At 40.4% G+C, this 26,176-nt stretch overlaps 1 protein-coding gene across 3 annotated transcripts in view; it reads right to left on the minus strand.

Moving 5' to 3' along the window:
• Positions 1 to 202: 202 nt before the first annotated feature.
• The window catches only part of ntng1a (netrin g1a), a 118,723-nt gene continuing 92,749 nt past the window's right edge, over positions 203 to 26,176 (minus strand). For 2 of the 3 annotated variants that reach the window (XM_072378676.1, XM_072378675.1), the window contains exons 5-7: positions 19,440 to 19,466; positions 15,314 to 15,358; positions 203 to 557 (exon numbers count right to left, since the gene is read on the minus strand). In XM_072378676.1, coding sequence (XP_072234777.1) covers positions 301 to 557; positions 15,314 to 15,358; positions 19,440 to 19,466 — 329 coding nt within the window. In that variant the 3' untranslated portion in view covers positions 203 to 300. Of the gene's footprint in view, positions 558 to 10,032; positions 10,168 to 12,583; positions 12,752 to 15,313; positions 15,359 to 19,439; positions 19,467 to 26,176 lie in introns of all 3 variants that reach the window. The other variant, XM_072378677.1, reaches the window with a different exon arrangement.

Below are 26,176 nucleotides of genomic sequence, written 5' to 3' on the forward strand. Positions count from 1 at the left end.
ATCTATTCTTTTCATAAGTATACATTTGTTCATTTCTATATATTTTTTTTATATTAAATGGAAAGTTTTTGCAGTCATTCATCTGGCACATTCCCTTTATCATCAGCGCGTCCATTGAGTCTGGCAGCGGATAAGCTCAGTACATCACAGTCCACAAAGCTCATGGTTCTTTTTTAATGGTTGTTGAATATTTGAAAAAAAAAAAAAAAGGGGTGGGGGGGTGGGGGTGGGGGCGGGATATGGGAGGGTTAAGGTGGAGGCTGTGGGAGGCGTGTCACTCCCACTAAGTAAGAAGCCTCCTCAGAGCATGGTGGGCCAGCAGGAGGCCTCTCTCAGCAGTGTGGAGCCCAGCAGCAGCAGCGTCAGCAAACTGGAGGAGAACGGAGGCGTCAGCGGGGCCTGGCCTGAATCTGGGCCCTTGCAGCCCCCCAGCTCTGACTCGCAGCGGGGCTTCTCACACAGCAGGCCTTTGTAGGCTGAGGGACAATTGCAGCGAACGTTGTTGACACACACCCCGCCGTTTTGGCAACGCAGGAGTTCGTTGTCACACACCCGGGCTGTGGTGGGAGCAGTGTTAAGAGAGGAGAGAGAAGTTAGAATCACACACTCACACACGTGTAGGGTGACACTTTACTTGAAGGGTTTTATTGTAGCAAATGAAAGAATCCTTAGACAATGATGGAGACTTTTAAATCTTTAATGTTCAATCCACAAGTAGAGTGTAACCACATTTTAAGACACATTTCTGACATTTTAAAAGAACATGTTTGAGAAAACATGCTCATCTATATTCTAGATGAGTAGATTGGTTGCACATTTTTATTTGTACATTATAGAGATGAAACTTGTCCTCTTACCACTTTTCACCACAAAGGTTTGTATTTGGTTTCTAAGAAAGGACCACAGTTTTTCACTTAGCTATGTCTTCTGTTTGGAGTCAACTTTCACACGCTGTGAAGTTCCTGTTTAGTTAGGTTCAGGAACAAACCTCTTGATGAGGGCGAGAAAAAGATCAGGCTTTTACCAAGTTAAACACAAGACAAGAAAGCTCCACGTCTTAAGTCACTGGCTTCACGAACGGGGACATGTACAGATTTTACATTTAATTATTCACCTTTTTACTATAAGATCATTTTAACAGTCTCACCTGGAATTTAGCTTTGCAGAAAGACCAGATACAAGGCCATATTACTTCCATGTCTGTCCGAAGGTAGCATCGCGTTTACTTATTTACAAAACCCAAACTATTTTATAAGTCAAACATGGTTTGATATTTTTTGAGCCGTTGACTGGATGTTATCACTGAATACAGCCAGGCCAGCTGCTTACCCCATGTCAACGAGACCTTAAGATACTAAAAGAAATGTTACAATTACCATGTTTCACTCACAACTCATTTCTCTACTGCAATGCAGCTTCCTTGGCACTAGCAATCAGATCTTGATATGTAATTACGTTCACATGATAATGTGATGATATTGACTTTTGCGACAATCTTATTTCAAATGATTTTATGATCTTGCACTGAAACTTTTGCATTCAATTTTGTTACAATGAAATGATCCTAACGCATTCTATCCTAATTAGCATAGAAGACTTCAACAAAAAAAGTCTCCAAGGAGGAAAGGAGGGGTTTAGGAAAAGACGTTAGCCTGCAGATTGGAGTCAAACTAGCAATCTGGCACGTGACAGCCGTGCACATTTTTCTGTCAAGTTAAAAGTACGTGATTAGTTTTAGGCTCAAAATTCATGGCTATGGCTTGAAAGGTATGTTTTTACAGCTTACCTATGTAATATTCATGGTTCATGGGTCGCGTCACACATCACTGATGCTGCCCTAAACAAAGCAACTACAGCATCTCACCGGTCCACAATTCTTAACCTCGAATTGTGACACGGCAATGTTTTTCACATGTTCATTGTGCCCCCGACTCGATCATCAATGTTTATAGTCTTTCTCATTCATTGATTTCAAATGACAGATCTAGTGGCCGCTCTGTCGCCCATAAGTTTGTAGACTGTTGCTTTGAAACCTTGAGCTAGGCATTCACTCCAAGTCTTTAGCTACTGCACAAAGAGTTAAATCAATCTTCTCTTAAGTTTTTGTTTTCTTTCAAATCACTTTCAGTACTTTGATGTAAGGTAGCAGCACTGCCTCTGTAGTCAAACATCCTTTAAAGAATTTAAAATCACAGCTCACATTTTCATAGTTGGCAGAAAATTCACTGTACCTTTTTAAGATGCAACCTCGTAAAATGTCCCATCACGATGTGACATTTAAACATGATAAATGTTAACATTTTATAGCACAAGTGTCTGTATCTAATAATACCCATGTCCATTTATTCAACAACAATCTTTATTAAAGCCTCATTACATCAGCTGGCTTACTACACATAAAGCTGCATTTTCTTCAGTGCCTGCAAGCCTTTTACCAAACAGCACTGACTTTAGACAAACTGAACACTGGGAGAAAATCAGCGTATATTTAGAGCCGGGACACTGAGGCCACTATATTCCCAGTGGATGCAAGCTGTCAAGCAAGCTGGAGGCAAACAAAGCAGCGTAGCACAAACTAATAAACCAACAGAGACAAATAAACAGTGATAAACACAGGGGCCACTTCTGCCCATTTCAGTCCTTTATGGGAATGGAAAAAATGCGGTGAGCAATCTATAAACTCGATGGGACATAAATATCACAATAACAAACATAAGACCCTTCTCCTAATACTCAGGATTGGATGCATGCCGTCTACCTGGAATAGCCAAATAAGGCTTTGATGGGAGCCTTGTTCTGAAATATTGACTGTCAATTCCTGTTTGTGCATTTTGCTGGAGAAAAGGTAGCTGCTGTGTGACTCAGAAAGTTACAATTACCATTCACAAACTAATCCAAATAAGACATCTGAACTCTATCTTTGTCTTTTATTTTTCCAACTGACAGGCCAGTTTCATGACCAATAAAACCACATGAGCCAAGACAACAACTGGCACTGCAAAACATATTTCTACGGAAAACATTTGTTCACTATGTTTGACTCTTATTGATGAGACAACAGCTACACTTAGCAACTAGAATGCTACTTCCAAGAGGACAAAGGAGAACTAGCCGATGTATAAATTAAACAATCACGAGGCCTTAATACACAGGAGAGACTCCTTCTCCTTGGACCTCACATCTCACTCCTCTTATTCTTCCTTGCTGCCATGATTGAAAGCAAACACATATTTCTCAGGATTCTTCAAGTGTAATGCATTCCTGTGCTCCGGATTTACCATAGAAATACTTAGAAATGTTGCACGATTACAATTGTGTGTTTTCATCTTTCTAAAGTATAAGCAGTTCAGGGTCAAGCTAAAGTTTGAAAGAAGACAATGCTTAAGCTATGCAAGTCTGAATGGAAATGCTCACACAATAGTTTTACAATGTGCAGAACCTTGAAATAAAGACGATTTAGCGCAGAAAGAGCTGCTGTAAGCACACAAAGCAAAGTATTTTACTGTAAAATAAGTTTACTTTTTTAAAATTAATTTACTCAAACTCATTTGAGCCAGATATTACCTTATTTTGACTTAGTTTGTAAGTCGATCTACCTATATGTTACTAAAAACATGTTAATACATTCTGCTTTCATATTAATTTGTTATATTTCCCACAAATTAAGGGCAATTGTTTAATTTGTTTTTTTTAAGTAGGGTTGTACAGATTACTTATGAATATTCACTGTACTCTTAGGCCAAGAAGATACTTATGTTTGATTTCGGAAATGTGTGTTTATCATGACTGCCTTGTGTGTCCCGTGTGTGTTTGGACTGCTGTTAGTACAGTTCATCAAAAATGAACACTGCAATATATAGGTAACCGGCCAGGGAAGTTTAGGGACAAATTTGACTGGATGTAGAGTCAAAGGGTTGGCAGTGGTGGCTTGTAGAGAAAGTCTGCAATTACCTGCATCTTTACGATGCGTCTTTGCCACTGCACAGTGACAAGTATGGTTGTTAGAATTGCTGGCAAGAGATCAGTATCATTTTGGAAACTTTCGCGCACCAAGAAAAATGATGCAGAAACAGAGTAGGGAACATTCCAATGGCAGGTCTCTTTCCGACCCGAGTCATCTGGTCTGCCCCCTAGTGGAGTCCTCCGCTAATAGGAGTAGTACAGGCAAGTATTACACAAGTATTACACAAGTGAACAATTACGTCCACCACGGAGCAAGCTGCTAATGTGAAAATGTGATTAAAAGCAAGTATATTCAGAAGCTTTCCACAAAAGGTCGCTAAAAGCTACATGCTAGCAAAAGCAACTCAGAATGGGGCTGTGAAAAGACCATTTTTTTTTCATGTGGATATTTACAGAGTCACAACTGCATAAACACTTTGCCATGCCTGCAGTGCAGAACATCTGTGTAGCAAAACTGTCTGCAGCGTGTTCCTAAACAGTCTGGGTTGGGACACCTTGTGAGAGTATAGACCACATTCCATCTAACTATCTGATGCACAAGTGACGCAGTGTAAATTTCCACAATATAGTACATTTGAACTGGTTTGAGTTGCTCTTGATTGTGAAAATTTTGAATTTCTGCTTCACCTTTTAGCTTGAGCTAGCCATTTGGGAAAACATCTTAATTCTCCAATCAGAAAGTACTCCAACTGTTGTCTGCTGTAGGTGAGGCACTATCTGAGATTCAAGCGGCCTCAGCAGGATATTTCTTACTCGTAACCCTTAATTTCCCTGAGAACAGACCGCCTACTTAGATATACCAACCAAGACGACAACATAGATTTAAATTTATTCAGCAACCCACTACAGTCATGGTGTCAGTGAGTGTGCGCGGTCTGTTTGTCAGATATCGTTATGTTGATATACTACAGGTAACAATTATTATTTTGTTAACCGATGGTATTTACTATTAATTTACATGTCAGAAATGTAAATGTAACAATCATTATGAAATTAAGTAAGAATCCACAGGCTTATTGACTGAGGAGTGCAAGAGCATGAAGAATAGATCTCGACATTAATAGTGGTCCTCACTGCTGGGTACTTATAGATCTAAGTAAATCCTTAATATGAAAGAGTGGGGAATCATTAAAAAAATAGCTTGTTTCTTTTAGAACTGGAAACACAAGATAAAGCTGAGGGCTTGGATCTCCCACTAATTAAAATGCTGTTGTTTTCTCCTGGCTCGTATTGTGGGTTGACATTCCTTATGCGCTAATATGTACCAAGAGCAACTGCAGACCAAGTTCAGCTGATCTCAAAGAAAAGTTCAGGTAATGGCCATGCCCTGCAGGCAGAGTGCGCCATCGTCTGCCAATTAAGCAAAGCTAAAGTCAAACATGAAACGCTGATATTGATTATTTAAAAACAAGCGTCAATAAAAAGTTGTGTCAGAGAAGTACGGTCAATAAGATTAAAGGCGTTCTAGCACTACAGTAGCCGGAGAACTCCATAGTGGTCGGAATTCTTTTCATAGCTCTGCACCTTGATGTGCTTTAAATCTCACCATGTGAACTGTTTCGCATTACCGCGTGTAAACAGAGCCGGCACAGGCAGTAAATGACAAGATTTGCTGCGTTTGCTTTTGATATGAGTGATAATATTTAGAGAGGGGACCAACGGACTAGGTGTGCCTGTCTGGGAAAGTGATGTGTTTGAAGAGAGATTTAAGTTTTTAATTGCCTTTTTCAGTCTGCATGCAGATTGAGTCGTGGCCACGGACATAAATACTGCAGCAGCAAAGATGTAGAAGGTCAAGAGGAAAAAGTTTTCCAACTATTTCACTTGAGATTACTTAGAAGCAGAAGGTCCTAGGAGAGGCAACATTTCAGGTGCTTTTCATCTTAAACTGCTTGGGAAAGACATTTTTGTGCAGCCATTGTGACAACAAATTCACAGCTGTGTGTACTTTCCACTTTTGTGGCCAACTGGATGTTGAAGTTATCTTCTTAGTTCTTGTGCAAAAGTGGCTTTCGAACAGTGGAGGAAAATTGGTGGATTTTAGCAGCTACTAAATCAGCAATAATGCAGGGGAAAAAAATCCATAGTATAGTAAGAAATATTAATTTTTCTTCAGGAGACCATAATGCAATGTATTTAGGGCTTTCATCTTGGAGAACTGTCAGCGCAGCAGAGGGTAAAATCTAGTGGACCTTTTTCAAAATGTACACTATAATAATCTGTCTTTCAGTATGGCCAGACAGTTACTGGCTCTAAAGCTTTTACAGCACAACAAAACTGCCTCCTTGGGTATTAAATCCTGGGAAATTTAGTCACTACCTTCATAGAACTGAAATCTGAAAATGCACAGTTAAGTATAGCCTCAACACAAATAAACTTGTATGGGTTAAAAAGATATAAAAGTAATTTAAAAGGTTTTTTTTATTATTATTTCCAAGTTCCTTCTGCTCAAAGATGTGTTATTGATTTAACTTATCCTTGATTTTTGCATATTCTCTGTCAAGGATAATGAAAGTGCAGAGTTTGATGCCAGACCAATTCATATTCTGAAAGTTTCGCTGAGATATGTACACCAACAAAGTTTTTTTTTTCAGTCATGAAGAAGACATCTTGTACCAAGGAGCTCAACGTCTGAAATGAAAACTATTCAAATATTCATAGATTCTGGATGTTTCGGTGACTGAGCAGAAGTAGATGTTGTGTGGGTGTAGGTGTGTGTGCTATTTTAATGGAATTTCATAAATCTATAACTGAACTTCATTGTCAGAAACCATATTAGACAGAAATAACAAGACATGGGGGAGGATTAATATGGAGGCCTTTATAAAGGAAAGTATAGCCCCGTTCAGTTCTGGGATGAAAAATCACACCGTCCTTATAAGGTTTTAAAATTAGGTCTATGTAACTTTAGATGAACATGGCACTGATGCTGTCATTATGCTTTTTTTTCTTATATAAACTAAGCATAAATACAGAAGCCTGAAAACCTGTACGCCCCTGATGCAAAAACATGTAGGATCATCTTCAGATATAACTTTAAGTAGTTTTCTGTATGATGTTGTCATTTACGCCCACTTCTCTTCAATTTTGATTTAGATAACAGGGGTTATTCATTTATGCACGGCTCACTTAAGGTCCCACCACAGCATTCACATTGGTTGAATGCTGAAGTTGAATCCTCTCTGACAATGTGACATCTTGATTCTTTTCTTTTTTTAGCCGTTCTTTCTCAATTTTCTGCTTTGCTAGGGATCATTGTCTTGTCGATGACCCAATTTCAGCCAAGCTTTAGCGGAATACTTTGGTATACAGAGGAGTTCATGGTGGACTCAATGACTGCAAGGTGTCCTGGTCCACTGGCTGCAAAACAAGCCCAAAGCAACATGCCTGACAGCTGCTATGAGATGTCTGTCCTCTTATGCTGAGTTTGGTTTTCACTCCAGTGCATTACAGCCAACATCTTTGTCCCAGAACTCTTGTGGTTTGTTCAGATGCAACTTTGAGAAAAACATAAGCTGAGCCAACATGTTTGTTTTACAAAGAGGAGGCTTTCTCCTGGCGACCCTATCAAACAAGCTAATCCTGTTTAGTCTTCTTCTAATCATACTTTCATGAACTTTAACATATTATAAGATGTAGCCCTTGGGTTTTTTCTTGTTGTTTCTCTGAGCGTTGCATTGTTTGACCTCTGGGTGAACTTTCTGGGCCATTCACTCCAGGGAAGATTGGCAACTGTTTTGAATGTTGTCCATTTGTGAATAAAGCTAACTGGATAATGATGGGACTGTTTGGAAATGGCTTCATAACCCTTCTCAAATTGATGGGCAGCAATGACTGCATCTCTAAGCTCCTGATGTCTTTCCTCTTTTTGGCATTGCTGCAAACCAGCAAAACCGACAAATGTTCTGCTTTTATGGAGGTGATTAGTTAATCAATTGCATTTGATCAGCAGCACCTGGCTGCTGCTTACCCTCTTAATTCTTATGGAAGCAGTGAGAGTTCTTAGTTTTTCACACACTGCTTCTGCATTTAATTAGTTTAATTGGATTTCAGGTTGCATTTAATTCATTTTAAGACCTGGTGATTTGTCCCGTAAAGCTTTAGAATTGACAGATGGCATAATATTTTTTCTATTCATATTATTGTAGATCTTTAAGCATTTCTGAAGTTGGAATTTTTGCAGCCTTTTCTTCTTTAAAATGTGTCAGTATTACAACATTACAAAGTTGAATAGAAGTTTGAGGCTTTGATATAAATACTTCACACACTATTGTCTCTTAGATTTTTTTTAGATCAAAGCTTCAGGGCTAGTCTGTCAAATAAATCTCATTGTGTACACTTTCTGCATGGGATTTCACATCAGTTTAACTTGGCACTACATGGAAATATTTACTTTTTTTTTTCTTACTGACACATATCCAGTTGGTGCTGCTGTACAGTTCAGCATTCTCGCATGCATCTGTTTTTTATTTAGTAATGCTTCAGGATTTGTTCATGCGCTCAACCTGAGAGGGCACAAAGTGTGAAACATGTCTACTCTTCCTTGGCATTGTACTTTTTCTGCACAAAAAGTTTCACATAGAAACAACTATGCATGTTGACACTGTGTGTATACTCTGTACACACTGAATATATTAGTAACCAACAGCAAGTTGCAGTCAAAAACAGTGCATTTTTAATGAGGATCCATCTGTGTCAGCACTGCTAAAATAAACCAGTGATTCATTCTACAATGAATTTAAATTACAATGCACCAGGCTTTATTTTCTTTATATTTTGCTGACAATGACCAAATGCAGCTGTTAAGCAATATGGTTCCCTGAAAAAAAAATGGAATATAGCTGCTAAAACTGGACTTTATATATAATAATGATTATACAGTATATGCTGGAATATGGTAAGATATACTTTTAAAAAATGCTACACTTTAAGACGGCATTTATCTAAACCATGCCCAAAGTAATGTACAATCTAATTTTTAAATATGATAACTGTCACAACCCAGAGGCTTTAAATTTTGTGAACAGTTTGTCTGTATTATGGTGTGCAACAAGAACCTGCTTTCCCTTCAGTTTAGTTTTGTTTCTTGTGAATACTGTTAAAAGAAATGCAGTAAAATGATGGCCTAGGCTTCTAATAGCTCTTTGTTTGGGTGTTTCCATGCAACTAATTGCCTTCAGATACTCCGCGTTAAATAATTCTTTTAAATCCAGTGATTAATATTTATCATAAAGCTGACAAAGCTTTTCACTGAGCATCCAAAGGAAGAAATAGAAGGCTACACTTGAAATTAATCTTAAAGTCGTCTCACATGTCACATCCAAAGAAGCTTAGTAATTTGCGGCTGCAGTATAATCAGGGTCGGCGCTAATGTTTTTCTGTCGTTTAGATCCTTTGTGAAAAAGTTAAAATCCTGAAGTGTTTACTTCCTTCTGCTTTCCTGTAGGTTTGTCACTAAAGTTTGACTTGGAGGAAAAAATGAAAAATTGGTGACATTTGTGGGAAAACAAAGACTACACGGGGCATGCTTTGTAAAATGACTGGGGGAGATATAAATGACAGGCGGTAATAAATGGGCTGCACCTCAAAGTGACCTGCATTCTCCTTTAAAAAATGTTGGTGTTGGATGACATTGTCCTGTTGTGTACTGGCAATGGGGATCACAGGCAGCCTGTCAAGCAGTCAATATTGACTCAGCTGTTGTGTTGTTGTGTGAGACACGCCTGGATAACAGAGTTACCGAGCAGCATGCATCCTGCCATGCCATTGGTTTTTCTCTGTTTGAGGCAGAACGGGCACCTGCTGATATCATATTAGCAACACATCCATAGCAAGTGTGAAATGCAGGATCCGGTATGACAAAGATGGCATAGTATTCTGGGTTACTGTAGCTCATGTTATGCGTAAGGTCTGTATTTGTTAGTCCTGTGCATGTGCAGCGCATTCTTTCAGCCAAGGCTCGGGAGTCATACAGAGAGAAAAAGCTTCGGAGAGAGACAGCAGAGAGACACAGAGCTGAGGGGGAGAAGAGTCGGGGAGCTGCGTGGGAAGGGTTGTGGTTCTACTTACATTTGCAGCCATCGTCCCACAAATAGCCGGGTAGACACTCCTGACACTTAGGCCCTGTAGTGCCCTCCTTACATATACAAAATCCTGTGCCATTACAGCGATCACTGACTGAGCCAAAGGGATTACAATTACACTCTGGAAAAACAAGACACACATACACACACAGGCTGGAGAATAGGGTCGTGCTTTGACTTCCCAGCACACGTCTAGGATTCTCACAACATCGACCACCACCTTGAGCTTTATTATAAGCTCAGCAAGGTGCATGATTATTTCAAAAGTAAAATAAATAAATAAATTGAAAGACACATACAGAATAAAATGCTACCATTTCAACTGTAATGACGAAAGAATGAGAGAGGAATGAGGTTTTCTCTAGATGCATGAACACTACAGTCACTGAAATATATCTATTTAGAATTACTATTCACTTAATTTTGCCAATTATACAAGAATACAGCGTGCAAAGAGCAAATATGCAAAGCATTATCACTAGCTTTGATTTCAGATGGAAAATGTAAGCTTATCTGAACATGCTCTTGTATAACCTGAGTCATTCATACAGAGGTAGAAAAAAATAGACAAAGAAGACAGAAAATGTGATGAGCAGATATAAGATGGACAATGAAATGAAACAAAGAGAGGCAAGGGATGCAAAGCTTTTAAAGAAATGAGAAAACTACATTGAAATGGGCATTGTTGTAAGGTGTTCTTTAATCCTGTCCAATTCTAAAAGTAAACACTTACTTAATTGACCCTTTTAGAAAAAAAATTATGTAATCTCAAATGCTTAATTAAGAGACATCTTAAGTCTTAAGGACAGTTAAAAATAATGTAGAAAAAATAAAATAACCAGCCATGTGTCTGGCATCCTGTGCTCAATATACCTTCCAGTTTTCCACAGCAAGTGGAGAACTCTAGTCAAAGTGACACCTATTTCAACAGTCCCTGACCATCACATTGCACCTTCTGTGGCTAAGCTGCACATGGCTGCACCCGAGTGACATCTAGGGGTCTGGCAGGACGAGAGAGGTGACGGCATATGACAAACTGGGGGGTCAGGGAACGAGCGGCAGGGTGATGGCAAGTGTGGCACACAGTGACGCCTCTGTGACTCTTAATACCAAGTGGCGGGTTTCAGCTGCTACTCCTGAGGCCATTTCATGTATATGACATATGCACTTGCCTGGCACCTCTGACTGGCGGTGTGACTTTCCTGCAACATTTCTCCCAGAACTCTTGTTGCCTGTCAGACTCTCCCCTCAGGACTCACAAATGCACCTGACACTGAACGGTGTGAATTCACATTACATATACAAGCTAAAGAATTCAATAGGGAACCGAACTATTGCTTAGGAAGCTATGTGAGATGCAGTCTTTACACACAAGGAAAATAAATGATGGAGTTTATGAACTGCTGCATTAGAAGACATGAACAAAATATCAGAGACACAAGGTAAAACTATCCTATTCTCACTGGCATTATAGCATTAAAGGAGGAATTGAATCAACAGGCCAGTCATATTCAGATTTAATACCAGTTATAGCTTTATCATGCATTTCATGTGTGTCCTATTTTGGTGAACTAAAAAGCTAAAGAGCGAATTTGCTGTACCAGCTCACACATGATAAATGATGCACAGTTTGGGAAATTTCAGCATACACACAGAAAAAGGAGCTTGTCTGGTTTTGTAAGAGAGATTTGAACAGTTTGGGTTTTGAAAATGTAAAACAAATCTTAGCTTTTTGATGTTTTTGTTATGTTGTGTTTTGCATTAGCTTTTGCATTAGCTTTTGCCTATTAGCTGCTGTATACAGCTTATACCAAGACTGATCTCAGTGTTCTTATCTCCTTTTTTACAAATTATTGAACTATTTCTTTAATATGGCAGGAAAATTGTGGATAAAATTATAATAGAAATAAAAAATGATCAAGAGAAATTATGGTTACATATCAAAGCTAACAGCAGGATGAAGAAACGTTTAGTCGTTTTGATCATAAAGCAATAGTCAACTTCTATAGCGATTTAGGAAAATGTATATTTTTCAGATTTGTGTTTCCACTCAACTGTCTACTTTATTAATTTTGTAGATATAAAAATTAGCCTATATGTGATTTGTAACTATGCTTGATACACTTCTTGCCCTTAAAATACAAGCTAGCAGTTACATCCAACTACTTGAAATACAGCTTAGCTAGCAGCTAAAAATTGTAACATACCAAATCAATAAGGAATGTTTGCAGCTAGCAAAAATAAACTCAGCTTGAGGATATTAATGCTATTACTGTCTCATCCCACAGCTGACTGACTAGCATTATCTGTTAAACACTAGTTTTGAGTCTGAAAATGAGGTTTGTGACACTGTTGTGCCAAAACAAAAGAAGCAACGAGGAGGGTAACTTAGGGATATGAGGACAGGACTTTGTACGGATGACGCAGCTGTGGGGGATGGAATGACAAGGTCTCTTTTGAGGAGTCAAGACAGAAGGTGATGGGAGGAAAGTGTGACAGCATGGTAACAGTAATGGGGGGCCAGGTGGGGGACTAACCTATGCACACATTTTCATCGTCCAGTTCTGCTGAGGCATTGCGGTAGTAGCCCAGCTTGCATAGCTGGCAGTGCTGGCCCCTAGTGTTGTGCTTACAGCTCACGCAAATGACGGTGTTTAGCACCTCCGTGTAGATGCATCGGTTGGAGTGGCCGAAGCATTCGCAGTCTTGCAAACAGAGAGGAAGTGTGTAGGGAAGAGAGGGGAGAAAGAGGGAAAAAGAAAGAGGCGCGGTAGAGATGTTGGTGCTGCGAATGCTACAGCGGAGGGGGTAGCAAAAGTTTAAGCGAGGCGCTATGGCATGCGAGGTAAAAAATGGTGATGCTGCATGACGGAGGAGGAGATGCTAGTAGGTAAAGTGATGATTAGTCTGGCAAAGGCATAGCCAGAGTTAGAGACAGATATCACAACAAATAGCATGTTGTTAGTAGGATTTCAAGAGGTCACATCACTTCAAGCACACCACAACAAGAGGTGAAGAAGGCTCAGAAATGATGGCACAGAGACATGATCACACTTGGAACACCACGAAGCATAGGACAGTTCAAACCATTCGTGAATTAGATCCATCATCTACTTGTCGTGGGGGGAATTAAGATGTTTTTCTGTAACTGAGAGCTAAATGTCTAATTTCTGATAATGTAAGGTAATTAAGAAATCGATATTTTAATGGCCCTTTATATCACAATCCTTTGTAATAAAACGTGGGGAGTCGTCAAATGATGTACGCTTATGATGACTTAGAGACCAACATTTTCTATGCGCAGTCACTAAGGTGGGAAAGCACATGGTGATGTTATGCAGTGTTATGTCATACTTAATTAGATATCTGGAGTTGAAGATGGAATACAGAACCTATGATACTCTATGATATTCAGTGGCAGTGGTGCCCTAAGGCAGAACGGTTGGGAGGAGTGCAGGTCCAACTCAGCACTCTCCAAGTGAGGATCAGTCAGCCGCACTGAGAGACCACTGACACCATGTGTCACAGCACAGACAGATGTGACCCTTAAGCCTTGTTGGCAACTGTGTGAACTGACAGCATTCTCAAGACTCCAGAATAGGGTGGTTAGCAGATGGGGCTTTTGTCCAATGGATTGCTGTTATTAAGAATCTGTATTGAGGTCAGTTCTCTCTGTCTGGCCACTGGCAAGGCTTGGAAACAAAGGAGCAGAAAGCCAGGTCCACTCTACTTCTCACCTAAATCAGCAAGTCCTGACTGAGTGTGAGCTAAGGTCCTCTACATTAGATGCTTCACTCTCACAGACATACTCTCAGAAGACAAATAATCTCTCCTTTCTAGAAATAGGGTAAGGTCATAAATCATGCACACATGGGGAATAAAAAGAGTCAGAAACATGTTCCCCCCCAAAATAGCTGTGGCTGAAACACCCACTTTATTTGCACTGAAAAAAGAATGATTCCGTGGGACTTTTTGAGTTTAGGAAACGATTCCATAGAAGAATGAGCCTTCTCTGTGTGTTTTTCTGTGAAAGTCTTCAGTCTACCACTGAACTGGAGTTATAGATACAAAGTGCTCTTGCATTGTGTTAGGGCTACAAGGGTCAGGAGGGGGTAGAGGTAAACAGAAACATCAGGTCATACAGTGAAAAGGCATGAATTTCTTCTAGGGGCAATGCATGAACTCTAGGGCTCCTACCTCGCTTGCTGTTTGCAACGTGGACAGAAGGGGCAGTGGACAATGCAACTCGAGGTGCTACTAGACAAATTAAAAGAAGAAACAAAACAAAAAAAAGATGATTTTGCAATTTAATAGAACACATGTAATGTTAGAGAATCAAGAATACCAGGCATCATGCCTAATGAAAATACTAATAAAAAGAAACATATGCAATAATGATGAATGATGGCTTTGGGAAATAAAGAGTGACACTGCCAAATGAAGCTGGCTGCATATAGCAGCATCTGTTACAAATGCCTTAGATAATGAAGAACTGAAATATTATGATCCCTCTTTTACGCTTCATTTCATTAACAAACACTTTGTGTATTTCAAAAGCCTCTGTGTATGTTTCCCAAGATGGAAACTATTGTGTGAAAAACCATGCTCCACCTTGGGGGAGACAACCCAAGAATTTTCACCCAATAAATTTGTGCACAGGAGCGTGCACGGATAAAGAAACTGGCTAGCCGCGAGCATATCAGTCCCTCTGTTTCTTTTCTTGTCAGAAAACAAACTGTGGGTGAAAAAAAGTGAAAAATAAGCACAGTCTTTTGCTTTTGTACTTGATGACATACACTTTATCCACTCGACTGTGGTCATGGAAACACAGGCCTGAGTGGTTGTGTCTTAGTTGTTTGCAAGGTTGATTCACATCACATCTGCACTTTGAACTCAGATAAGCCCAATATCTGCATAAAACCACAGCGAAACCTCCCTAGCATAAACAGAATATTCAGAGTATTCCTGGAAGTTTTAAACCTAATTAAAGTCACATGTTTATGTATACATGTGCAGTACACACATTCATGTTAGAAAGAATAAAGGACGGCACTGCATCGTGTTGCAACATGAGTGCCCTGTGAATACACAAGCCACCACGTAATTCTCCATCATGAACAAGAAAAGCTGACTGAAGCCTGGGAACAGGGAAGATGCTACTCCAAACACTTTTGGCTACCAAGGAGCCAGTTTTTGATTGTCATACAAAGACCTGCGTTAAAGTATCTGTGGAAAAACATTACTATTGCATAATCTTAGATGCCTACCTTCTTTTCGGTTAGCGACACCTAGAGATGAGACATTCGGCCGAACTGCGTGCAATTGAGAGAAACCAGGGGTTATTCAAGTGTCTTTGTGTGATGCATTTTACAGGTTATCTAAAGGGGGGGGGGACTACGTGGTTGTGGACACAGACAACTGGAGACACGAACATGTCCGGCATGACTCAAATCAATAATTCAGGAAACAGCAAATACAATTGGGCAGGGCTGACATGGACGGGCCGAGAGTGCATCCAAGGACCCTTTAAAAAGACACTGGAGAGACATTGTATGTAATTTCTGTGACTTCCATGGGTTTGCTGTGCAAGTGTATGTTTGTGGCAATGGCAATGAAGACTGGAAAACTGAAGAAAAATGAGAAAACCCTGTGAAACTTAACATTTCAGTCATGGTTTATGCAAGGGAGTCGAAACTATGTATAGCACATGAAGACGTTAGGGGGCATTTTGTTTAATTCATTACATTGACTATGTAATCAATATCTAATTACAGTGTATTTCTGGTGGAGGAATAACAATGAATAAATAATGGAAGGTGTTGGTACTTGGAATGACGGACTGCTGTGGGTAGCATAACCTCATAATTACATACAAGTCAGTATTTCCGTGTCAGGGAAATACTTTGTGGTTGGAAATGGAGAGGACTCGGGCCAAGGGAAGAACATGGATAAGTTTTCTCATTATGACCCTTCATCTCTTCACTTAATCTTTCTGTCCTTTAGCTACTGACTCCACGAACCATGCAATCTTGGCCAATTAATATCCTGGGGTGTGTTGGCAAGAAGCCCATTGCCCAAACTATGAGTGAATATAGAAGATGACTGCTGTTTATAAGTTGCAGTCGTTTAGGGAATTGCGTTTTCAGAAGGGATAATTGCTCCAGTCTTATTTTATTGGACTGGAATTACATAATGCACTAGGTCTTAGCATGATTACAGACTGTGACAAACATTGTTTTTACACCATTAGCATTACTAGTTATTGATTTTGCAACTGCTTGAGAAAAAGACCATCATCCAATAGGGCTCTCACTTTTTCCAAATATCAAGTTCAAACCAGTTTGAAATAAAGCTGACTGTGCTGAATAGCAGGCAGTCAGATGGCACTGAACACCCCAATTGACTTGCTTATATGTGGTGCCTCTGCTTGTTAAGCAAGCAAGTGGATGTGCAGGTTTGCTTTTATTATAGGGTGAAATGGCTGCTTTGTAAATAGTCAACAAACAGCCTTGTCTTTCTTCAACACCACACCACACCATTTACGGTATAAAATCCAAATCTTTCCAAACACTGCTTAGATTAGTTGGTGTAGTGTTTGTCGTCTTAGGACAGCTTTGCTTGCAAGTGTTCTCCATTTTTGTAGCAACATAGCTTAGCATTGCATAAGATTAGCTTATTTTTCTGAAAGGTTACCAGGGTGTGCATTGGGCCAGGGTTATACTAGAGCACTATACATCTGAACCTGCTTCTACTGGTCTGATGCATCTATTTATACTGCCTATGGTCTGAAGCAATTACAGAGTGGAACCTTTGAATTTGAATGGGTTACTGATGTTTATGTTTAGGCATTTCAGCAGATGTTTTTATCCAAGGTGACTTACGCTGGTAGGCGGGCAGGGTAAGGGGGTCTTGCCTAAGGACCCCTACTGGAGGTAGTGCCTTTCATGTAGTGGATTTGAACCCAGGTCACGCACATGAAAGGTGGTGATCTTATCTCTACACTATCCAGACCTCCGGTGTTTCAAGTTTCCCCAAATTGTTGAAGTTTGAAGTAAAAGTGACAGCTCTATCATGTACAATATGTAGTTTACTTTAACTTTAGTTTAATTAAATATCTCTGTCCTTGCATGGGGGTCTGGTATCAGTGATGACTGCCACATATCCAGGGGGTTAAAGTCAAAAGAGTTATTGGATAAGCAGCTCTTTGAAATGAGGCATTGACAAATGAAGAGCTTAGGAGGAAAGGCACACCTCATCACCATTCAGACTCTTGTATCTTACAAAATGTGAAGTGACCTGTTGATCTGCATTTATATAATTTGTTAAGCTAATAAGCTCTTAGTGGTGAAGCTGTTTGTTCAAACACAAAACATACTTGAACATGGGTACTAAATTTGTTTGATAGCAACACAAAGCATGCATTATTTGGGAAACAAAAAAAGTGAGAAAACCACAGCCTGGATCTTAAGAACTGTTTTTAAAAAAAAAAAATTATTCCATGTTGGCAATTGATTAGATGTAATACAGATCTGGGTTCCATTAATTATTTTGTTATGGCGAATATTCAGGTAGGGCGAGCTAAATGAGTGGTGACGGATTTTAATCAATGCCATACTTATAATGGAATGCAATCTTGCAGAGCCAGAATTGTTTTTTAAAATATTAATTTCACTTTAATGGTCCGCATTAGGCAATTCTGCCTGGCTTAATAAACTTGAAATAGAATTGAGAAAAGTCAATAAGGAATTCAATTACCCTCAAACAACAACATGAAAAGTGCAGGGCTTTCTTTTTTCCCCCCACACAAGCTTTGCTTCCAGTCCTTTAAACAACCTCAAGGATGTCACAACCTTTTTTTCCTCTCTCTTCTCTTACTTTATTAATAACGCTGACATAAACTTGATACGTGCCTGCGCTGAAAACAGCCTCATCCTTCTCATTGTGCTTTTTCAAAACAAAGGCAGTCAGCATGTTTTTAGCGCGATGTTGTTTCTGTGAGAGACTGCTACGACAAGACAACCACTTGTGAGAAGTCTAAATCCCTGTGGGTCAATCTGGATGAGAAGCGAAGACTTTGGTTTGCGTCCTTTCTACATCGCCCAACCCACCAAACACACACACACACACTCACACAGATGCACACAACCTCACACTTATCAGCATGCACCCTCTTCCTGTAAAGGATTTGAGGACAGCCGTTGGACATGGTGTGACCTGGCATCTTGGATAGGACGCAGAGGACTGATGTGCATAGGGCACATATGAGGAGCATGCACACACACTCTAAGCTCTACTCGTGCCATGCATAGAGGAAGCGTAACTTCTACAGAGATGGTGACAGAGGCAAGCAGTGGAGGATTGTTAGGGGGAGGGTGAAAGTTTTGGCCATATGTCCATTTCTGACTTTAAAGCATGGGTTCAGGCTAAAGCCTGATTAAAAACCACCTGTTTCCAACCTAACATGTTTTGGGAAACTTTCCCAATGGCCATCTTAGCTCTTAAATGATGACAAATAAGCATGCATTAGTTCTGGATGTGTCCTTACGTAAACTGGATGTTGACTGAATGTTCACCTCATTATTACTCTGAAAATCATCCATTACAACAGAGCTTAAGTGATAGGCTGATATTTGCTGTTTATAAACTGGTACAAGTTGAAGATGATAAAGAACACGCATGCCTCTTTAACGAGTGAGTCAATGTGGATCTGGCAGGGAGGGGGCAATCTACTAATCAATCTGCTACCCTGCGAATAGAGGACACTTGCTAAGAAGCTGGGAATGAAAAAGATTAAGGAGACTTGAGCCAGGCTGTGAATGCACTTTGACTTGTTCTATACACGCATATGGTTCTTGCATCACACAGCCTTCCAGGCAGCGGTAACTTGACACGTGGCACCTCTCTTCTTTCTCCTCCTCCTCAGGGGCTACTGGTTGACGAAGATAATACCAGCCGAGGCGCTTGCAGCTTATATTAAAATGACCCCCTGTGACATTATACTGCCAGAGAGGTCTTGGCACTTTAATAAAGTCTAGATGCCATTTATTTATAATGCATGTGAGAGAGGGAGGTAAAAATAAAGAAAGAAAGAAAATAAGACAACTGACACTTGGGCATGCAAAGTCAGGCAAGTGCTATCTGCTCGAGTAGTCTGGATAAAATAAATTAATTTGCCTGTGTCATTACAATATAGCCCCCAGATATTGCTTACTACCTCATCCTGATCTCATTTAAGGAAACATTTCAGTCAACAATTGCTGATTGATTCTTTGCAGGAAGATAGAAATCAGAAATGAACACTTGGCACCATTGTCTGGGATGTATGATGGAGGATGGAACAACAGGCAAAGCAAAGCATCAAGCATTCATTTTTTTCTTTTTTTTTTTACTTACTAACTGGACCAATGTTATTAGGAATACCTGCAACAGAAGAAAAGAAAAATACAGCTTAGATGACGACGTAACATTCACTTTGAGACAATAATAGTTTGTACATTCCTCATTCACAGTTGCTTGAGATTCCACACCAGCTCTTGTTCACGTCTTCATCAATTGTGTACATCTGAATGAACGTGTAGACACAAATGAGGCAAGTAAAGCTATGCTTGTAGCGTTTCCCTTGATTTGTAAGCACTGCCTGTTGGCTGTTTAACTTTTACAGCTCCTCAGTTTCCTGTGGTCTCCACCGTTATTTCTCCTTCAATGTCCCTGCTGTTGCACACCCCCCAAAAACGCTAAAAACAAACAAACAGAAATCAGAAAAGATGACAGTGCACATCTGTATTCTGAATATGCGTTAAAGACGGAACTCTGATGAACACAGGTACAATCACGCATATCAAATAGATTTATTTATGGCAAACCCGATGACACCAAACGAGGACATGTCTTATCCTGCCGCCTGTCTGTTCGTTCATCCTTCGTCCAATCTCTTGAGCCGGGCAGCCACTGAGCAGATAATACAGTCTGTCTCATCCCCATAGTGACCAGATCTCTGCCACGCCAGGACGATGGCTGGCTGCTGATCTGAGGAGACCGAAATCTTCACAGACTTCTCACTTGCACCATCTCTACATCTGAACCCGTGGCCGGCATCTTGGTTCGGGTCTTAATTAGGACTGTAAATAAGCAACGCTCACTGTTGTGGTGGCATCAGACGACAACATGAAGCACAGGCGAGGCCCTTTTTTCTCAGTTTGACTCTTCATTCCTCAAAAGGCACACAAACATACCAGCAGTGCGTTTTTGGTCAGCATTCGTCTACAGAGGAATTTGCTTTCAGGTCGCCTTTGGATGGAAGCCCTCCCTCCTGTTTGTGGTTTCCTACCTCCCTCCCTCAATAAGGCAGCCTGCCTGCAAAAACAAACAACCCCATCTCCATGGGATGGGGAGCTTGCTGAGCAAAAGAAGACATGCACCCACATTTCCTCTAAACTGGAGGAGATGAGATGAAACAAAGAGCGCTCTCTCCTCGTATGTATCTTACATCTCTCATGTCAAGCGCGTTCCATCACACCTACTGCTGAGGAAGCTGAGGAGGCATATATGCAGGATTTTTGGCGGGGCTTTTCATCTGATGGAGCCGTCACAAAATATATCCAAGTTCTCCAGGGGAAACATGAGGATTTCTTGAGTGTGGGCATGAGTTTGTGTACAAGGACTTTGATCAAACTGCTGTCATTCATTCACTCTTCCTCTGATCTCTGCCCGCCAGTTGTATTTAGGAGCCAAATCTGTGAACTGTCTGAGAGCTGTGAAGTGCAGGTGGCTTTGCTGACATGTGGAGACAGAGAGTAATGGATCTCAAACCTCAAGGGGGCGGGCAGATGCTAACCCGGGGACAGGAAGGACAGTGCAAGGATAACCACAATCACACGTTGTTACTTATTTGTTGTAACAGGACACTGAATATCAGTTTACATATTCCTTGCACAGCACTACCACAAAGTACTGGATTAATAGAGTATTTATCTGCTCTAGAGAGTGACGCGATTTTTACTACGTCCTGCTAACTAACATACAATGTAGTCCAGCAAATGAACAAATAACGCAGTCAGAAAGATTCCACAATCCACATTCTGTAATTCATAGTCATTTAACAATCAATTCATTATTTTCTCTCACCTATGTGTTTGGAGTGTTTTGTGATGGATCTGATTTTAGACTCTTCACTTAGTTAAAGCATTTTTGGCAGCAGTGGAAATATCTGGCCCCTCTCAAATTTTGCCTCAGCCCACATATCAGTTTAGGTTCTTGATAAATGTTTGGGCCGCAGGTTGCGGCTGTGATCAGCATAGCGATACACCTCCAAGTGCCTAATGCTGAAGGGAGACAATTTCAAGAGAGATGTGACTTAATAAACTGCTGTGGGTGCAAACCCTGTTTTGACATTATACAATAACTCTTGGGATTTACTGTAGGGGTGCGGTGAAAGCTGGCGCCTGATTTCTGCACATGGCCCCGCTGCATATGAATTTATGCGGGTTTTCCTTTCAAGACGCAAATATAGGGGAAGAAAGTATTTAAATGCATCACACAGGGAGATTTGCTGTTGGCAACTTACCTCCGACTATGTCATTAATTACGCAAGTTTTGCACTCGATGTGACAGCTGCAGCTGCTGTTGAGGAGGAAGCACTACAGAGAGATGACAGGGTATGCTGGAAGGGAGACAACTAGTGGCTTTCGACAACAATAATAACAATAACATATTCACTTTATTGATCTAGCACTTTTGAAATTAAACCAAAGAAGAAAGATAAGAGAATGAGAGCGTGCCGCTACTTTTGTTTGGTTTTCTTTTAATCAATTTATCATAAATGATTTAGTTGGGACTTTGTCTATGTTTTCACCTCCACTGTCTTTGAATACAAAGGATAATAATGTTGCTCAATGGGCAAGATCTTCTCCAAGTAATGACAATGTGCTGTCAGAGACAGCAATGGAAATTGGAAGATTTAAGTGGAGGCTGTGGTGACAGTTGGCCATAGGTGCGTTCAAAATGTCATCACAACACATTATGCGTCACAAAATGACCAACTGACTCACTTATTTCAAGTATCCACAGTTCTGAACTGTAGAAAAAAACTTTTCGATAATATTTAAACTGAAGATTGAAGCCTTACATGTCACGAGGGCTAAAGTGGGGGCTTAACTTATGAAGCAGACCAGATAACCAGTCTTTACTGATCAGTCACACCGTTCAGCTTAATTATTATTTCCGACCAGTCAGAGTGTAGACCGAACACATCTATAGGTGTTCTGGAGTTTTACCATCTTGTTAACAGTATATTCTTAGGGCCCTGTGTGTTGTGGGGTGGGGTCTTTGTGGATCTCGGCTGTTTAGATGCCAAGTCAACACCGCAGACTTGCTGTTGCTTTCTTCATGTCCTTCCTGAGCATTTGTTTGTGGGGCTCACTGCTGTGGCACTGTATTAAGATAAGTTTTAGTCACTCTGTCTATCAGTTGCTTTAATGTTAGACAGACTATTATGTCTATAGATGAAATAAGCAGAATTTGTTGTTCAGTTACTTTTTTCCAACTTTACACAGGTTTGCACTACTTCTTCTGAACTGCTTTTGTCATCATTGAAATTAGCTTTTTAAGCCTGTGTTTGTAGATCAGCTTAATGTCAGTAGCTCACCCAAAGAACGAGCACCTCCAAATGGTGCTTTTACTGCATTGTGACCATATGCAAACTTACACGGCTTAGTAGGGAGACAATTTTTGTGCATACATGTACCAGTTTATGCAGACACGCAGTGGCCGGACATATTCACAAAGCTGAAAATGTGAGACTGGATGTACAGTGTTTTAGTATTTTAGATAAAGCAGTACTAAAAGGGGCCTGTTTAAGTAGCTGACAGAGCAATAACACACAGGAGCTATCTAAATCTATTTTTGCGGATTAGCAGGGGAACCACTGCATTAAATGGAGAGGGATATAAATACAAACTGAAAGAGTGAGCGGGAGAAGTTACCCGCTCTTATTATTATAGTACAGACTTTCATTAGTGTGCATCGCAAAACAGCTTAAGTTCACACTCTGAGCAGAGATATTCTTCATTACAGTGTTTATGCATAGAAATTATTCACAATGCGCTGCAATGTACCAGCTGCACATGAATACTGTTTGTCTTCACTAAATTTAACCCATCACAGCAGTCAAAGTGATATAAAGTCCATGTCATGAATAAGGAATGTCTGTATGTATCTTCTCAATTAAACACTGCTTGTACATCTGTTATGTCAACCTGCATCTATTCAGGATCAACTGCAGTGTGTTGGAACTCTTCCCCAACCTTTCTTATGCAAATATAACGTACCTAAAACACAAACGATGTTCTGTATGAACAAGTGTTCATCTAAATTACTGTTTTTGTCAGGTTACTCTTTGTCACAGAGTGGAGTTTCACCTTTCCCTCCAGGTAATGCTGTGGAACACCGTTGGCCTGTCAGTGCAATGATTCACTGTTTTATGAACAACCTGCTGGGCCCAAGCAGGTCCATGGATCCCATGTCCGGTCATTCGATTAATTTTCAATCACAGTCAATTTCAATCCCCTTCACCTGCCAGGCCATGCCATTACAGGCCACGGCTGCAATCTAATTTTGTCCTATCGCACAGGAAGAGCATTAGGAGCTGCTTATGTTGACAGTGCGCTCCATCGATTTTTATGTGTTGCTGCTGGGCAGCGAACATGATCTCTGAGCGGTGTGTAATTCACCCACTATGATATGAGCACATGCAGGGTCAGCACATGTAACACACACAAACAGGGGAATTAAAATACACTATAGCCTGAGTCATGTGGGGCAGGTGGAACTGATTTTCAATATATTACACTTCACACAGCAGAACAGGTAAAGGTCTCAGTGCCTGATACTTATTCTTTAACTGATCGGTTCAAAAACCGTCCCAATAGATGATCAGGATCCCAGAATAACAGGTTTCCCTGTGGATATTCAGCATTGACAGCTCTGATACACTTTCTAAAGAGGTTCACTCTGAATGAGTCTGCAGCTTTCTCACATTCGTCCTAGACTGTGCCATCAAAAACATTCAGTTGTTGTATTAAAGTCAGATTGCAGGTGTGTGACTTTGGGTGTCATTTCATTGTTTCTGTCAGCATCCATTTGGCTCTGACCTTCAGTGTGTTACCTGTTTGTTTTGGCGCTCACTGGACAGCTCTGGAAAGGGGCTTATCTGCTGAAATTCCACCCCAGGCAAAGTTGGTAATTACTTTCCCTGGCTGCCATCATTTTATAGCAATCCATCATCATCTGGAGCTCTTTGGCTACATACAGCCCCGTGATGGTGACAGGCATTGCTAACTGGTTAGCAGCAACAAAGCTGCCAAAACACAAGCACACAGTATGCAAGTTGATTGGATTCCTCAGGAGCAAAATTAGGGTTTTGCCTCGCCAGAGTGCCTGGCTCGCTCGCTCTGTCTCAATGTGTAGATGTGAATTAAAGGTGGCAAGTCATAAAGTACCCTGAAGCTAAGTTGGAAGAAGCACAGTTTAACATTTCAGAAAGAGAATGAGGTGTACGTCTGTGGTGGCAGCGCAGGGGGAAGGAGGGGAAAAAAAATCTGAAGATGGAAGAAACAAATATTTGAAAGAAAGATTACCGTCACAGCTGCACAGAGCAGAGATGTGGAAAAGAAAGAGTAAACAAGCTTGGTCTCTGGGGTGGATGGGGATGTTGTGGGGGAGAGAGAAAAAAATGTGAGCATGAGGCAAAAAAAAAAAAAAAGTGCAAGAGCAGGCGGAGGCAGAGGAAGAAGAAGGGGAAGGGAATAAGGTTGGGGGGGTAAAGAAGAGTGTAGGAGCAGCAGAATGACAGGATGCAAAACAACAGTCAATGAGTTTTACAGGGAAGAAAGAGAGAGAGAATGCTGGTAAAATTCAAATAAGAGTGGAAAAACAAGTAAAACCCTGAAATGAGTGGGTGTTGTTTGTGAGGGAGACTGGGGAAGCATAACTTTGTGCATAGCAGGTGTATGGATATGTAAACATATGGCACCAACTGAATACATGGTGGTGCTGGGAATCTGAAGAAAAGCTCACATTTTGGAAAGAGAAGCCAGTTTCATGAGTCCAAAAAGTGTAAAGAGGAATACACTCAAATGAAATATTTCCTAGTTTTTGTAGTCAAGCAATGAAAAGCGATAAAAGGGCATTAATTTTATGGCACTGGTGCCCATTAGTGCCCTTATTAGTTGATGTTTATTATGGATATTAGAAAAACAACCCATAGCCGACTTAAAAGCAGCTTATCTTTGTGACCCATATGCAGTAATTGTGTGAAAGAATCTTATGTTATGGCGGTGTAATCAGCTTCTATGGGAGCCATTGGAATTCTTCTTTTTGACCCAATAACGAGACACAAATATTGTGTTTTTATGAATTATTATTTCTTACAAATGTTTCCGTGACGATTTTTATTCAGGAGGAAAAGGAAAACGTATCAAATCGGCTTTTCCTCATATGAGCACAGTGGTTAAGTCAGCACTGAAGGTGCCAGGGGGAAGCTCAATTGACTGGCTATGGGCTGCCAAAAAGTTGTGTATCCCTACTTCAAAGCCAGTTAACTTTTGCCCACATTCCTTTCTGTGATCATTTTACTTGAGAAGAGCTAAATTGCTGATTCTCATTTTGAAAATGTGATTTATTGGCAAATTTTTGATGTACTTCACTTGTGGAACAAAAAATCCCCAAAAATTGACCCAGAAAAAAAAAAAAAAAAAAGCCAGACGCCCCAACAAGCACTTTCTTTAAAAAGGATGCCAGCTGGGCACAAATTCCCAGGAAATTATTTTTTTGGGATCCGCTTCTGGTTCCAGTGCCAGTTCACTGACTGTGGGCACACTGCTGTGTGTTGGCAGAATTACATAACAGACCGAAAATATAGATCCAATCTGCGTCCTGATGTGACATGTTAATTCCTGGGTTTATTGAGGGGCACATGTACAGTTAAAAATCGCAGGAAAAATCTAATCTTAATTCTCACCACTTTTAATTTTATTACAATACAAATATAACACTGGGCACTCTGCACAGCCCTATCATGTGTGTCTTTGGTTGTATTTGCACTATCAACAACTCACATTTGGACAGTAGGACTG

This window comes from Leuresthes tenuis, unplaced genomic scaffold (assembly GCF_036924035.1).
Source record: "Leuresthes tenuis unplaced genomic scaffold, fLeuTen1.0.hap1 SCAF_24, whole genome shotgun sequence".
Classification (NCBI taxonomy): domain Eukaryota; kingdom Metazoa; phylum Chordata; class Actinopteri; order Atheriniformes; family Atherinopsidae; genus Leuresthes; species Leuresthes tenuis.